Raw genomic sequence first — 17,111 nt, 5'->3', positions numbered from 1 at the left:
AAAAGGCTGTGGACCCAGGAGCAAGCAAGCTGACTAATCTCATACTTTCATCTATTTTCCCCAAAGTCATTTTCAGCACTCTTGCTAACTCTGCTTAGTATATCCAGCGAGGAGTGCATCTTCTGAGAAACAGGGAAGCAAGGGCTGAACAGGGAAATTGACTTGCCCAAGCTCACATGGTTGCACAGGGGCAATGCCAGGCCTGGGACTCAGGCACTGGCCCCAGTCCGTGGCCTGGTCTCCCAGATCGAGCTGGGCTGGCCAACCTCCTCTCCTTAGGAGCAGCTGCCCCTTCACCCAGCACCTCCCCCATGTGGACCCTTGGCCACTGAGGCTCTTTCCTTGGTAACAGACTGAGGAAAGACCCTACACAATCCTGGGAGGCAGCATTGCAGGGCAGTAAGAGTGTGGCCATTGGAGATTGAATACGTGGAATTCAAACCCTGACTCTACTGCTTACTGGCTATGGGATCTCGGGCAGCTTGCTGGATCTCTCTGAGCCTGGAACAAGGTGATCGTACTAGAACAGATTTCTTGTCATCACTGTAAGGGTTAAACAAGATTGTACAGGTAACCTAATTAGTAAAACACAGGGGCTAAATAATTACTATTGTTATTTTCATTTTTAATCACAACGACTTCAAGACACAACACAAATTGCTTGCCTCACAGCTGGTCAGCCTGTTCCATCACCTTCTTGTGAAATGCCTCTCCTCCAGCTTCAGCCTATCAAAACCCAACCACTCAAGGCCACCTCTACTATGAAGATTTCTCTGTCCCTGTGCCCAGGATGAGTTTCTTCCTCCTCGGGGCATTAGCAAGGCTCTGTGGTTCATGCCTCCCCCTTGCCTGGTGTGAGGTGGTCATTTACCATTGGTTCTGTTCTCCAGTCCAGACTGGAGCTCCTTAAAAGCAAACACCTACATACAGAATCCCAGATTTGCAGTTAAGTGCACAGGCTTTGGGGCCAGAGGGCAATAGGTTCAGGTTCAATTCTTACCCTACACAAGCTGTGTGACCCTGTGTGAGTTACTTAACCTCTCTGAGCCTCTGCTCCTCAACTGCAAAATGAGGGTTATAAGACCCACTTTTTTGCTGTTAGAATTCAGCAAAGCAATGTGTATGGATGGCTGATCTAGAGAGATTAAGTATGTAATAAAAGCTAGTCACTATTTCCCCGGTTATCTCTAATGTGCATGTCCCTACCCCACCCCCCAGCACAGCCTGGCACAGGTGTTCAGTGCCTGGCATTAATGGCATGCTCACACGACAGGTGGCACATCATCATTATCATTAGTGTTATTATGGCTGCATCCAAAACACCAGCCCCGCCCCATACCCACACCTGTGTGTTGAGGGGCAGTCCACAGCTGGGGCTGCCACAGGCTCCAGATGTGCCCAGACAGGGACCTCTTGGGAGTGGCTACAGCCCGAAGGACCCCCAAGAGGACACAGTCACACAGTCTGTTCTATCACCTTGGAGGGCCTATGCTGCCCTGGATAATGGCAGAGAGGAAGCAAGGACGCAGAAGCACCCAAGCCCTCCTCGGGGTTCTGTCAGTCATCTCCCCACTCCTAGAAGGGAGAGAAAAATCCTCCCTTCTGTGAGGGCACCAAGAGCTCAAGGCCCTGGGCCCCTTGGTTCCAGCACCGATCACCTGGATGGATACTAGATCACCCCCTTCTTCCAAAACCACAGCCCACTTGCCAACAGCCCCAGGAATCCTCCAGGCTACCCTCCCTTCCCCTCCTTAAGCACTCTAGCTGCAGATCCCAGCAGCTGTGAGGCACCTGGAGACTCTTCTCCAAACTACAATTCCCGAGCTCACAGCCCACCAACCCTGGAGGACACCCCTTCTTGCCCAGGCCTGGAGGCACCAGTGTCTGCCTGGACAGAACCCCTGGAAATCCCTCTGCAGCTGGTGTGCGAAGTCAGGGCAGCTGCAATCTGGACCCCAGCAGTAACTCACCAGGGACCCCGGGCAATCGCCCCATTCTCCACCTCAGTTTCTCCATCTGTGCAACTGTTTGTCTAACAAAGTGGTCACAAACTGTCCGACAGGAGGCCCCGGGGGTTTTTCATGGGTCCTCTGATTTAATATAGGAGTGAACATACAGGTGGAAAATACAGGCTCTTTCACCCCTCACTGCTACCCGTGACTTTAATTTCCACCAAAGACCGTTCTTCTTCCTTAGCACCTGTTACAGTTGAACATACTGTATATATTTTTTTCTATGCTGCTTTCTGTCTGCTCCCCACTCTAGAATGTCAGTTCCATGAGGGCAGGGATTTTTGCCTCTTCTGTTCGCATGCACAGTACCTGGAACAGTGCCTGATGCATAGAAGACACTCAATGAAACATTTGTTGAGTGAATGAATATAAGTATATATGTGCATCTGTCCGTCTACCCATCTATCTATCTAATCTATCTATCCTAGACTTCTGGGCAACATTACATATGCCCAAACAGTTCCACAGCTTAAAAAGAAGTTTAAAAATCATCTTAACTGCAGAAAAGAAAACATTGGTGGGAAAGTTGATAAAATTTGCATAAACTCTAATTAATAGTATTACATCAAAGTCATTTTTCTGGTTTCTATAATTGTATTATGGTTATGCAAGATGTGAACATTATGGGGAGCTGGGTGAAGGGTATATGGGAACTCTTTGTACAATTTTCAACTTTTCTGTATGTCTAAAATTATTTCAAAATAAAAAGTTTAAAAATAAAATAAAGGGCCAGGTGCAGTGGCTCATGCCTGTAATCTCAGTGCTTTGGGAGGCCAAGGCAGGAGGATTGCTTAAAGCCAGGAGTTCGAGACTAGGCTGGGTAACATAGCAAGACTCCTATCTCACACACACAAAAATTAATAATTAGCCCGGTGTTGCTGCATGAGCCTGTAATCAGCTACTTGAGAGGCTGAGATGGGAGGATCACTTGAGTCCAGAAGTTTGAGGCTGCAGTGAGCCATGATTGCACCACTGCACTCCAGCCTGGGCAACAGAGACCCTGCTTCTAAAAAAATAATAACATAAAATGTAAAAAAAAAATAACATGTATTTATTTTAATATGTGTTAGGAAAAGCCGGTCAGCATCTCAGCCCTGGGATTTCACTCTGATGGTACAAAATGGACATCTGTCTCTCTATGGAGGTGCTGTGTCCAGTTCCATCCCTCCTCTTTTTGGAGACTCTCCCATTGGGTGTAGCTGGGAGGGGCAGACCCTCACTATCGCCTGCCCCTTTGCAGCCTGAGCACAGACACATGCCCAAGTTGGCCTGGCCACCTGGACACTGCTGCCGATGCCATGAGTGGTAGAATTCATTCAGAGTGACAGCAGTGACCGGCTGGACAGATTGGCCAATTTCCAGTCTAGTTCCTTTCGTTGTTGTCAATTTCAAGAGCCTCCAGCAGCCTTCCAATAGAATGGAGAGCCAGAGGCGGTTTCTTCAGCGAGCAACCAGGAAGCTTGTCTGACACATTAAAGTTTCCTTTTGAAAATATGTTTATAGGAGCTTAAAAGCAAGTGAGCGAGTTTAAATTACAGCTTAGACATAGTTCTAAGGCTTTTACAATTTGCTCGCTTAATATTCACATAAACCCAAAGAGGTAAACTGAACGTTATTCCCATTTTGCAGAAGAGGAAAGTGAGGCACACCGCTAGTAAGAGGCAGGGCTGGGATTCACACCCAGGCAGTCTGGGCCTCACTTTCTCCATCTTCAAAGGGGGAGTGTTTGATAAAAACAGTGGCTCTCAAACTACAATTCCATCCTGGACCCTCTGAGGACACTTCAGGGGAGGGTGAAGGCAAAGGTGGACAATACAGGCTGTTACACCCCCATTGTCTACCTCCCACCTTAACTCCAACCAAAGATGATTATTTCTCCTGGGCACTTATTATTGTCTAACACACCGTATATTTTTTTCATAGAGCTGATATCTACCAGGCTATACCACCTCTGTGAACACGGTGGGCCAAAAAGCCCTAACTATGCAGACAGCACACACCCAGCTGATGTCTGGGAGCCACTGGACTCCTCCCATCCCCATCCCTCTAGCCCCACAAATCCTATGGCTTTGCCACCAGCCCTCGCCGAGGGACAGCTCTGGGGTACCATGACCCCTCTCTCCTGTGTCAATCTTGAGCAACCTTCTGGTTAAGAGAAAAATAATTCTCCCACTGTGGTTCTCCACCCTCTCCCAAGAGATGCTTCTCCTCTTTAAAGGGACATTGGGAGGAGGTTTTAGGGAGGAGGGACAGTCCCTTCTGGAGTACCAGGGCTGAAACTAGTCCTAGAAAAGTCCCCAACGCCTCCCAGACTCCTCTCTCACCTATGCCTCTGTGCCTGCTGGTGTCTATGCTCGTCACCCCTGAGCATTGGCTGCCCACACAGCCCACCATCCGCCCTCCCTGGCCTCCCATTCCGCTCCACAGGGGCTGCTCCTGCGGGGAGTTGCCGGCCTGCTTGCAGGCGCACCGCTCCTCTGTCTGCTGAGACTGCTGATGCGGGGTCAGCCCACCTGAAAATTGCTCTCCCTGGGTCCAGACGAAACAGCTGGGCATTGATGGAGTTTGGAGAGAAATTAATCAGTGCCGACTGGCAGCAGTGCCAGGCGCTGCCTGGGACCAATCCATCCTAATGAATCCTGGGTTCCCACCTTAATGGCTCTTGACAAGACTAATTTACTCGTGTAGGTGATTAGCATGGCACGATCACCTTAATTGTGTCTTAAGATGCTTTCGGGGTGCTGGTGGTTCTGGCTGGGGAAGTCAGCTCCGTGCATACCAACCTCAGTGACAAAAGGGAGGACAGGGAGCCAAGGGGAGGGGACCCAGCAGGACATCTGTCATCTACTCATCCACCCACTCATCCACCCACTCACCCACCAAGTACTTGCTGAGGCCCCCTTTGTGCCAGGCACCATGCTTGGTACAGAGGTGGAGGCCCAGCTTGTTCCTCTGTCAAATGCAGATCATGCCATCTCTCCAGGACAATCACTGCAAGTTCTCACAGGAGGCCATGCACTTGAAGTGCCTAACAGAGGCTCGGGCAAGAAGCTGGCTGTCAACAAACCATAGCTCACATTAGCACTCCACAGTCTTGTATAACAGAGACACTAAAATCGCCGTTAATTATAATGTCAATATTAATAAGATTAATAAGTAAAAATTAATAGACCAATGGGGAGTTCCACACAAATAGCCAAGCTAGAGTGTGCTGAGGGCTTTCACAGATGCAGACAAAGCCAGCAGAAGGGAGGGCCGGGGAGGCTTCGGAAGCCTCTAAGCATAAGGGACATCTGAGCTGCAGCTTGAAAGAGGAGCAGGACTTTGCCAGGCAGGGAAGGGAAAGGGCACCCCTAGCCGAGGAAACAGCATGGTTGAGGGCACGGCAGTGCAACAGAGTGCAAGGTGTCGGTGCTGGGGGGCAAGGTGTCTGTGGAGAGTGGGGGCGACTCACTGAGATAAAGAGCTCCACTTCTTCCTACAGGCACTTGGGAGGCTTCTGGCTGCAGGCGGTTACCACTGTGGCAGGAGCCCTGCCCCGCTCCAGGGCATGGGGTATGAAGGTGGTGGCCAAGGTGCAGGGCCTCGATGCCCTCCGGGATCCCTTCTAGATCCCCTTGGTCAACTTGGTGTCTCCAAACCAGGCTTCATGCTGCCACCTCTGCGTTCCTCCCCCAGGGCCAGCCACGGCTCGGGGCCCCAAGGGTCCCCGGCAAATATTCTACATACAGCTCAGGCGGGCAGCTGGGATGATAAAAACAGGACCTCTGGCACAGCGCGGGCCTTGCCGTTCACAAGCACAGGCACGTATAGCATCTGTGCCATCTGCGGGAAAGTGCTCTCCTGGGCCCACTCCCTGGGCAGCCATCCCCATCGCCACCAACACCTCGCTCCCGACATGCCCTGGGGAGGGGAGCGCCTGGCCTGAGGCTCCAGGAGGGATGGTGAACAGGGCATGGAGCCAGCCCCCAGGTCCTACCTTGGAAGATTTTCCTACATGCTCACCAAGTCCAGACATGCACTCCTTCCCTAAGTTCCAGGCACACACCAGGCACAGGGCTGGGCCCTGGGGACACAGTGATGGCCAGGCCACCTGGAGGTATTCACAGGCCAAGAGGGGAGCCAGAAGAGCAACTGAGTAACAGCAGCATCTCCATGGGGCTAACAGAGAGGATGGCCGGGCCGCAGAAAAAGCAAAGGAAGCAGCACTTAACCCCTAATGGGGAGACCCAGGAAGGCCACCCAGAGGTGGTGGCATCTGAAAGAACCTGGTAAGCGCAGGCTCATCATGTTCCGGCAGCAGAAACAACAGCTGCAAAGGCCGTGAAGTGGGAGCTTGCCTTTCACCCTTAGGGAACTAGAGGGAGACCAGCACAGATGAAGTAGAGCTGGCGAGGGGGATAGCGGGGTGGGGGTGAGGCCTGACAGGTGGCAGGTGCTGGGCTGCAAACAGCCTGGATGCCATTGAAGAACACGGGCTTTTACTCTGTGTGGGAGGGAGGGACTTGAGCAGGCCTTGGAGCAGGCTCTGCCTCAGGCTGGGCAGGGCCATCCACGGCTGGGATAAAAAAGGCCGCAGCGCAGGTGAGGGCCGAGTCAGGGAGAACACTGAGACCTGAGGAAGCTGCTGGGGTAACCAGGCTCGGACCTTGGTGATGGGAGTGGAAGGGCCGAGAGGTGAGAAGATTCTGGGATGGTTTTGGAGACTGAGCCAACAGGATGCCCTGAGGGATGGGAGGGGAGGGGAGGGAGAAAAAAAGGCACAGGAATGAGTCCCAGCTTTTGGCCTGGGCAACTGGCAGGATGGAGTGGCAGCTGAGTTGGGGAAGGCTGCCGGTGAAGCAGGAGTTTGGGGGAGGTCAGAATTCCAGCTTTGGACAAGCTGAGGATGAAGATGTCCCTTTAGACATCAGGCAGAAATGTTGAGTAGAGAGGTGGCTACAGGAGTCTGGAGTCTTCCCTGAGAGCAGCCCAGACAGAAAATATAAAGCTAGGAGTTGTCAGCATATAGGTAGTGTCCAAGCCAGGAGGCTAGATGGGACCACCATGGGAATGAGAATGAGGAGAGGAGAGACAAGAGCTGAGCCCTGGGGCCCTCTAATGCTAAGAGGTGCGGGAGGAACCAGCACAGAGGCTGGGAAGAGGAGGGTGGTGTCCTGGAGGAGAAAAAGATCAACCAATTGAAGGCCACAAGGTCTGGGAAGAAATGATGGGATTTAGCAACACAGAGGTCATTGATGATCTTGACATCAGCAAGGCTGGTGGGGCATTTCAAGTAGATTCAGGGCAAGACACGGTGGCTCATGCCTATAATCCCAGCACTTTGGGAGGCTGAGGCGGGTGGATCACCTGAGGTCAGGAGTTTGAGACCAGCCTGGACAACATGGTGAAACCCCGTCTCTACTAAAAATATAAAAAATTAGCTGGGAGTGGTGGCACATGCCTGTAATCCCAGCTACCCGGCAGGCTGAGGCAGGAGAATCACTGGAACCCAGGAGGCGGAGGCTGCAGTGAGCCAAGATTGCACCACTGATCACTGCACTCCAGCCTGGGTGACAGAGTGAGATTCCGTCTCAAAAAAAAAAAAAAGTAGATTCAGGAGGTAAGTGGGAGATGGCACCCCTGCAGCACCTGTCCCTCATGCTAAAGGCATCATGTGACCATTCAGGGCTGATAGGCAGGACCAAGGTGTGTGTGAGGCCAACCAGCTCACCAGGGACGGAGCTGCTGATCTGCCTGCCCTAGTGCCACTCCACCCATTCCAGGCTCTGCTGTCAACAACTGATGTTCACATCTGGAGCAAGACATGCAGGGATGCGGGGTCCTGTCTGGGGAAGCAGGGTGATGTGAACAGACCAGGAGAAGGCAGCACTAGTTAATGACTTCATTTGGCTTCTGTCTTCTCCAGCTGGTAGACGGTCTTCAAAAAGAACATTACACAGAGAGAACTGGAGCCTGAGATAGGTGAGGAGAGAGTAATGAACACGCAGGCTCTGCGAGGGATTTCAGATGGCCATGCTGTGCCCTCCCATTCTGCTCCCAGGCCACTGGCCCCCTGTTGGAATGCAGGCAAGAGCATACAAAATGAGAAGGCTCAGAAGGTTGGGAGTGGATAAAAATCTCAGTCTCTAACCCAGGAGAGCACATTCACAGAAGCTACATACAGCTAGACCCTGTAGCCCAACTCTACCTCTGATTCTTAAAAGGAGTTTTTAAAATGAATTAATGCATAAAAACACTTAGGACACTGCCTTAACAGTCAATAAATGCTGTTGTTATAATAATTTATGTCATATATATATAGTATGTCATATATGTTATATTATCATTTTTAATCTATGAGGCTCCAGCAATCTGAATTAGACCCAATGGGTAGTTCCAGGGAGGCGGGTTTCCTGTTAATCTTAGGAAGAATTTTTTCTTCCTGGAACCGTCCCACAGCACAGAGTGAGCTGCCTTGTAGGCCCATGAGCTGACCATCACTGGGTGTCTAAGGAGAAGCCAGGTAATGAGGCCTCGAGCTGGAAGTTTGATCTGCTTACAACTCCAACCTCTGGTGAGCTGACACGTTCAGCCTGGCTTGGGCTCTGCCTCTTGCCACTGGCACTGAGCACCACCCTGGACCCAGCTTATCTGTGTGTTTGTCCACCCTGAAAGCCCATGGCTTGTAGGACAGCCCAATCTGCCATCCCTGGGCCACACACGGGCTCTCCCTTTAGTAACAACAAAACATTCCCGGGTTGGAAGCTTTAGAGGCGGTGGTATTGTATGTAAATTTCCCAATAATCCAGTGAGGGGACTATCCCATCCCTGTTTTGGTGACTGGAACCCTGAGTCAAAGAGTGAACGGTTCGTGAGAGCCAAGTCTCAAAGTCAAGTCTCTAGACCACCCCACTCCCCATGGCAGGAAAAAGGCCAGTCCCCTGGACAAGCTGTTTCAACCTCCCCCTCTCCCTGGCCTGCTGGTGGGAGGCCTGCACCCGTGGAGCCCACCACATCCATGTGAGTCCATACCCACTGTCTGCTTGGCCCAGGGCCAAGTGGATGCCCGCACCCAGCGGAGGGCTCCAGGCTGGTCTCCTCTGAGGACTTAGAAACAACTGGGACCAGCCAGGCTGCCCCAGCCAAAGTCCACTGGGCTCATCTTTCCAATGCCCACTCATTGTTGAAATGAGGAGATAGAAGCCCAGAGAGGTGCAGTGCTGTGCCCAAGGTCACACAGCGAGAAACAGATGGTGGGCTCCTGACTTTCAGGTGAAAGCTGTGCTGCTGCCATACTGATGCAAAAAGAAGGGAAGAGGCTGGGAGGGCGCTGAGCCAGCTCCGCACCCACCCCCTGCCTAGAGAGATGAGCACAGCTATCTTCCAGCTCACTGAGCCCCCTCTCAATCCTATGGCACCCTGGAGTCAGGGATCAATCCCCATGGCACTAGACAGCCACCCTGCTGTGACTGCCAAGTGCAGCCTTAACAGGGCTCGAGGTCTGGGAGCTGCTTCCGGAGGCCGATCGATGCTGGCGTTTGCAAAAGACAATCAAGAGCCAGAGCTGAAGGCAGCAGGAGAAGGGCCTGCTGGCCACATGGGCATCCAGCCTGGGCTTGTCACCGTCAGCATAGGCCATGCAATGCCCACCCCTCCCCAACCCATCCCAATACATAGGCCTCTGAGGACTCCATGTTCAGAACCTGGCATGCAGGTCACAGATGTGGGGACAGAGCAGGGACCACTCACTTGAGAGGGGCCTTCACTTTCCCCAGCTGGCAGCAGGGTCAGTGGCTGGCCACACCTCTGCCTCAGTGGCCCACCTGCTCCAAATATACCCCTCCACCACAAAGGGATCTCCCAGAGGATGAGATTTAAATGGACATGAATGATGATAAACGCTGCTAACGGTGCATCCATCTGCCTAGACACAGGCACTGTGTGCCGCTATGTTGGCTCCATGCCAGCCCCACCCCAGATCTAGGTGGAGAGAGGAGTCACAGGTGAATTCCACCCAAAGAATACAGGTGTGTTACAAGTCCAGTCGTCCACAAATATCCCTCAACCCAATCCAGAGGGGAGCAAACAGCTCAGCAGGGTCCCCAAGGGACGTGGGTATGCTCTCTACCCCCAGAAAGGGGCTCTGCCTATGAAAGGGCATTCCAAAAAGGCAGGAACCTTCTTCCTGGGGAGCCCTCAAACACCCAGATCCCCAAAGCCTAACCCCAAATCTAGCCTTACAACACTGATCTGTCACCAAAGGAGTAGCCGGTTTCAACAGAGAGCCCCCACAGCCCCCAGGAACAAAGCGCTACTGGGCCGTGGGGACAATCCCCACAACAGCCAGATACACACCTGCTGGGCCCAGCACCCCCTGAAAAAAAGCCTCTACCAGGAAGAGTGAAAGGCGCTACTCACAGGCCCCCACTGACAGCAGGGGAGAGTCTGGGCCTGCTTAAGGCACCCCACTTGAGCAGAGATCGTTGAAGAATTATGCATCCACTCTACCTCACACCTACACTGGGTTTCATATGAAAGAGTGTGTACATGACCTATTAGGTAAGCATCTCAATACCCCACCCCACTCCGAGCCATCCTACCTCATTTCCAAGTTCAAGTGATGCTCCCTAAAGATGCACATGCTGACCCCTGATGCACTTGGCCTCTGGCACACAGCCCTGCCTTTGCACACGTAGAGCCCGCAGACCTGAGAGTAAGAAGCCCTGGATGACAGGCACTTTCCCTAAAGTGACACCAGCGAGAATGACATGACAGAGGAGGGCTGTCAGTGGAGGTGGGCGGGCCCTTTTTAGATGCTGCTGTTTGGCTGCCTGCACACGGGCACAGGTGCCTTCCCAGCAGCACAGCTATAAGACAGCTCCTGCAATTCAGCCTCAGTTTCCTGAGAAGCTTCTGGGTACTAAGAGCTGAGCTAGGACAATGGGGCCACAGATGTAGGAGGCAGGCCCTCAGTAGGGGGCCAGACACCGGGACAGACCTGAGTGATGGGGCGACGGGCCAAGCACCAAGATGTTTATAATCACCCCCTAAATAGTTCGTGTTTTTTCTAATGCCAAAGCCAGGCAAACTCAATGCAGAAAACTTAGTAATCACAGAAAAGTACAAAAGGCCACAAAACAAAGTCTACAACAGCTGTCATCTTCAAATATTCACAAGGCCATCAAGCGCAAGAGGAATCCAAACTAGTGCCAGATGTGGGAGTGGAGCATCTGAGGCTCAATGTGATAAACCCTTTGACGTTCAGAGCTCCCCTCTGTGGGACTGAGTGCCCCGTCCCTGGAGGCATCCTAGTGGGGGACTCTCTGAATACCATGGAAGAGATTCCAAAATCAGGTGGAAGAGGACCTCGACCTGTAAGATTCCCTTCACTTGTGGGAAGGGATTGCACCCCAGGCCATCTGCATGCCCACCAGCCCATGCCCCCCACTCACCCACAGGCGTGTCCTCGCTGATCAGCAGGTATGTATCAAAGAAGTGGTTGGTGAAGAAGGGCAGCCGGTTCACCTGACCTGGAAGTCAGAGGACAAGAGCATCAGCCAAGTACCCACCATCAGCTTTACACACTCTATAAGGTGACACAGGGTAAGGGCTGCAGTGGGCACTAAGCCTGTGTCCATGGCCATGGTCAACTTCCCAGGACCCTGGAAGTCACTATCCTGCCTCAAGGCAAGTGGGGGACAATGCCAGTAGGTCGGCAGGCAGCTGTCAGGTGTGTGGCGAATGAGGCCGCCTGCCACACGTGCCTGCTGAGCATGGCCCACACGGAGCAAGCACACGAGAAGGGCTCCCCAGGCAAAAGACAGGATTTAGAAGCCTCTGTATGAAAAAAATTAGTGTAAAACAGCTCATTGATCTTTTACATTGATTATATATTGAAATGATTCTATTTTGGATATACTGGATCAAGTAAAATATATGATTAAAATGAATGTCACCTGTTTCTTTTTACTTTTCTGATTTTTTTTTTTTTTTTTTTTTGGAGACAGAGTCTCACTCTGTCACCCAGGCTAACGGCAGGCCTGACCACCCAGGCTAAAGCGATTTTCCTGCCTCAGCCTCCCAATTAGCTGGGACCACAGGCATGCTCCATGCCAGTCTATTTTATTTTATTTTTTTGTATAGATGCAGTGGGGAGGGTCTTACTATATTGCCCAGGCTGGTCTCCAACTCCAGGGCTCAAGCAATCCCCCTGCCTCAGCCTCCTAAAGTGCTGAGATTACAGGCGTGAGCCGTTGCACCTGGTCTCTTTTTACTTCTCTACTGTGCTCCTAGAACATTTAAAATCACACGTGGCTTGCATTGTCTTTCTATTGGGCAGCGTGGGCAGCGTGGCTCTAGCAGAATATGAGCTCTACAAGGACAGGGCTTGGTTGACGGGTGGAACCCTGGTGCCCAGAACAGGGCCTGACACTTAGACGACCCACAAGATGATTTGGTGTGTGAAGGAATGGCCAGGTGATCCCACAGAATAATAACGATGATGATAATAGCTGCCATCTCAGGAACCCCTTCTCTGTATCAGCTATTTAAACCACCTCACTCAATCCTGATGGCAAGGCAGGTGCTATCACATCCCCATTTTACTGGGGAAAATGAGAACTCCAGGGAATAAGTAACATGCCTTGCTTTCACAGCTGGCAAGTGGCAGTGGCCATCCAAGAAGCCAGACCCCAAAGCTCGTGCTGTTAACCATGTGCTGCTCTGTGATGGCTTCAGAGGGGGCTGGGTCTGGAGGGGGTCAGGGTGATACCCACATAGCTTAGCACCTATGAGGAGCCCCCACACAAAGCTTCCCTGAGGCTGACTCCACCCGTCCCCCGGCTTCTCCTAGGGGCCTTCAGTAGGCAAGTGAGGGCACTTCCCCTCAGTCCCTCCCAACCAGGACGCAGCTGGGTTAGCTGGAAGTGGGACTGTCATTGTGCAGCACTTGCCATCAGGGGCAACTGCTCGGCCCTCCAGGGGCCCTGAGTGTGGGTGTATGGGACAGCTCTCTCTCCCTTCCTTTCTGCTGACCCAGGGCTCCCTCAGAGCATGTGCCAGGCTCCCAGAGCGTGAGAAGGTTGGCATCTGGGTATGGAACTTCGTCCTCCAACCCAAGATGCCTCCTAGTTGGGACCAGGCAGAGCTGGGAGACTCTGGCCTCTTTTCCTCCTCCCCACCTCAATGTGCTCAGGCAGCCAATCTGATGCCATTTCTAGTCCCTCATTCTGCCCTCTCTCACTTCCTGGCCAGGACCTATGGCCCTTCTGCCTTCATTTGCCAAATTCCTATTCATCCTTCAAATCTCATTTCCACTGGCCCTTCTTCCAGTAAGCCCTCCCTGACCACCCCAAATACTCACATGTACCCACATACACACCTCCCCACCCTCATGTCAGGAGCACAACAGCCTCAGACAGAGGTGGTGGTCAAGGGCCTCACCTTTTTTGAAACCCCCCTGTGCCTCTTTCTAGCCACATGATCGTCCCATGTCTCAGTTTACCCATGTGTAAAATAGCCATAATAATAGGACTTCATGGCTGACCTGAGGATTAAATGAGATTACATACATAAAGCGCTTAGCGCTGTGCCGCTGGCACACAGCAAGTAGTCCATAAATGGTAGCCAGTATTAACATTGTTATTAATAAATATGCCACCTTTGCAGCCGAGGGGAAGGCTTTTGATCCCTGCTGGGGGTCTTGGGCTTGGGATACAGGAGAGCAGCACGCAGCCCAGCCGAGGCAGATGAGTGCCCAGAGAATTCAATAGCTGGTTTGGGCTGGTGAGGCCAGGAAGCCAGAGAGGAAAAAAAAAAAAATCCCCTGCAGTGGCATCGTTCATTTCTAAATTTTACTTTAGGGGGCCTGCCGACACTCAGTCGCTGGGAGCTCTGCACAGACAGCTAGGCAGACTCCGGGACGTGGGTCGCCTGCCACATACCAAGCAGGACCTGTGTTCCCAGAGCAGGCCCACCACAGGTGGGGCAGACAGGTGGCTTATTCTCAAAGCCACTGTTAAAGAGCAGCAGCTGTGTGCTCAGGAGCTTTGGGGCCTCCAGCCAAGCGGGAATGTAAGTGGATGTATAAGGGGAGGGGCAGGGGGTGATTTCTTCGGGGGAAGGAGAATCCCAGCTTCCCAAGTGCAGGGCCCCTCTCTCTGTCCCAGGCCCCTCTCTCTGTCCCAGGCCCCACGTGGCCCACCCCATTGTGGGTCTGTGGCTTGTGAGCACTGCCCTGAGCCCTCTCCCACCCTCTCCCACCCTCCCTGCCACCCCCACGGCCATTCCCCAACTAGAGCCTGCAAAGGCAGACCGGGAAGACATGTGCCTGCTTTACTTAGTTCCAGCACCCTAAGGGGCCTGAGGGGAGAGGGGAGAGAAGGGCACAGAGAGGGCACAGCGTTCCAGCTGCCTGCTGAATGACAAGCATTTCCCACACACAGGGGTAAACAGAGGCTGGGTGGCGGCATGCAGGTGCCATCCAGGGGACCTGATCTGGGACTGAAGGGACGTCGGTGTACTTGTATGGGGAAGGTCCCCACCGGATCAGGGTGGGCCAAGCCAGGAAGCATAAACTTCAACCTGAATTGCGGGATGGGGGTTCCTCTGAGGGCATGAAGAACCCAGGCAAGTGGAGGGTCCAGATTCCAGCCAGGCCAGCCTGAGTCCAAGCCCCGGCCGCCTCCCCAGGCCTCGGGGCGGTGGTAGGGGCTGAAGGCACAGTGGCTCTGCTGAGATCCCTGCTGGAGAGAGCCTCAGAGTCCCCCCGCCAGTCACCCCTTGACAAGGAAGGCGCACTGGACAGGGAGTACAGGAATAAATTCAAGGAGTCAGGGACTTTGCATGCTCTGCCACTGCTGTTGGGGAGCTTAGGCAGATCCCTCTCCCTCTGCCTCGCCCTGCGCCCCATTTTCCAGCCTCAGGATGGGGACAAAAAGCCCTGCCCTGCCCTCCAGTCCTGCCTCCCGGCCACAGGTGTCCCGTGTGCCCTGGTCACTGTTGGGGTGACTGCAGCTTGGCCCACGTGAGCCCCAGGGGACAGGAGCCTGACATGTTGTCGGGTGGGGAAGCCAGGTGGCCCCATGGTCAGAGGCCTCTCCCACCCAGCGCCTGGGGACAGAAGGAGTGATCCAGCAGGATGCTTGCTGGCTGGTCAGTCTAGGATGGGGTGGGGCAGGCCTGCCCAGGCCTTCCCTTCCTGCCTCCCCAACAAGCCCACGGATGAAGAAGGAGAATTGCTAGAGTACATTGAGGCCAGAGGGGAGAAGGGCAGGAGGCTTCAAAGAGAGAAGGCAGGCTGGCAAGGGGTTTTGACATCCCTGAGCCCTACCCATCCCTGACTACCAGGGAGGGGAGGAGAGATCAGCTGGGGCGACGGGGTCAGGTGGAAACAAAGTGACGAGGGCAGTGTGGTCTGGTCTGGGGCACAAGTGAAGGGCTAAGTCGGGGTGGGTGTCTAGAGGGCAGCCTGGGAAGGTGGTTCAGTCACCCACTCTCTCCCAGTCTCTAAAGTCAGCCACTGCCCCACTAGGCCAAAGGAACAGCACTGGCTGCTTCAGACAGGAACCAGAAAGAGGTGACTGTGCCAAGCAATGAGAGAGAGACCCTTGTGTGTATGGCAAGGCAGGCTAGTCCACATGCAGGCCGACCACACACGCTTTGGCATAGAATTGCTGGGTGACCTTGGGCAACTTGCTTAGCTTCTCTGTTTTCTATGCCCCATCTTGCTCCCCTTAGAGAAAGATAACTTCTGATAATAAAGGAGCCAACGCTTAATAAGCACTTAATCTGTGCCAGGCACTATTCTAAGTGCTTGATGTACAGATTAATCCATTTGATCATTTTGACAACCCGAGAAGGAAAGTCCTATTATTGTTCCCATTTTAAAGACAAGGAAATTAAAGCACAGCAAGGTTAAGACACTCACCCAAGGGACCCCTTGGCTGAAGCGGGAGTGGAAGACAGGAGGTCAGCTCTGGCTGTACGCTCTGTTCTTGTCCTCACCCTGAATGCACGAAGCATCTTTCATCTGGAGAGCTCAAGGGGAGACTGCCGTGTCTCACAGAGGAAAGCAGCCAAGGGCTTAGCACCTGCTTTATTTCTCCTGATGTATTTTTTTCTTTTTTCTTTTTTTGAGACAGAGTCTCACTCTTGTCACCCAGGCTGGAGTGCAATGGCGTGATCTCAGCTCACTGCAACCGCTGCCTCCTGAGTTCCAGCGATTCTTGTGCCTCAGCCTCCCAAGTAGCTGCAACTACAAGTGTGCACCACCACCATGCCCAGCTAATTTTTGTATTTTTATTAGAGTTGGGGTTGTGACATGTTGGCCAGGCTGGTCTTGAAATCCTGACCTCAAGTGATCCTCCTGCCTCAGCTTCCCAAAGTGCTGGGATTACAAGCAAGAGCCACCATGCCAGGCCAAATGTATTTCTTTTTAATGGATGAAGAAAGTGAGTGGAACAGAATGGGGGAGGAGGGTGGGTCCCAGGTGGCAGAGTCCCCGGGGAGGCTGAAGAAAGTGTCCTGACTCCCGCCCTCCAGCAAACATGGAGGCCAGGGCTGCTCTCAGGTGCCCCTATTGAAGCCTCCCACATGAGGCAGCGGGGAGCAGGGTGAGGGGGGTGATATCCTGACAGAAGCCCCCATGGAGGATAAGAGACTCCTGCTTTGTACAGCCTTGGGCCAGTAGCTTCTCCAGGGTTTGGTGTCTCCTCTGTAAAATGTGCTGGGAGTTAAAAAAGCGCCTGAGGCTCCCTTGCACTCTGAGAGTCTTTGAGACTGTGCTGTACTCCTGGGCTGCCTGAATGGGAGTGAGCTCCCCATCACAGGGGGGATTCCAGTAGGGATCCCTTCAAACATGGAGGCAAGGAGAGGGAATCCTCGAGGGATACTCAGGCTGCAGGACGCTAGCAACACTCCAACAAGCACGAGGCTGCAGCAGCCTCCAGAGACTCCGCCTGGCTCCCTGGAGGGGAGAAGGAGCTGGCCCCCCCACAGGAATGTGTTTGCGTGTGTCACCAGGTACACCGTGCCCACGGCTCTTCTCTGGGGATGCCATGGCCCTGGGAGATGCCACATCAGGCGTGCCTGCTCTCCTGGCCTGCCTTCAGTGCAGCC

At 53.1% G+C, this 17,111-nt stretch overlaps 1 protein-coding gene across 2 annotated transcripts in view; it reads right to left on the bottom strand.

The window, feature by feature from the left end:
* Positions 1–17,111, bottom strand: part of LOC116459102 (cadherin-23) — a 317,512-nt gene that overhangs the window by 255,456 nt on the left and 44,945 nt on the right. For both annotated transcript variants that reach the window (XM_058436324.1, XM_032139382.2), the window contains exon 3: positions 11,447–11,524. In XM_058436324.1, the coding sequence (XP_058292307.1) occupies positions 11,447–11,524 (78 nt within the window). The remainder of the gene's footprint in view (positions 1–11,446; positions 11,525–17,111) is intronic.

This window comes from Hylobates moloch, unplaced genomic scaffold (genome assembly GCF_009828535.3).
Source record: "Hylobates moloch isolate HMO894 unplaced genomic scaffold, HMol_V3 SCAFFOLD_3, whole genome shotgun sequence".
NCBI classification, from domain to species: Eukaryota; Metazoa; Chordata; class Mammalia; order Primates; family Hylobatidae; genus Hylobates; species Hylobates moloch.
The sequence above is the reverse complement of the archived record's forward strand: the minus strand, read 5'-3'. Positions and strand labels throughout refer to the sequence as shown.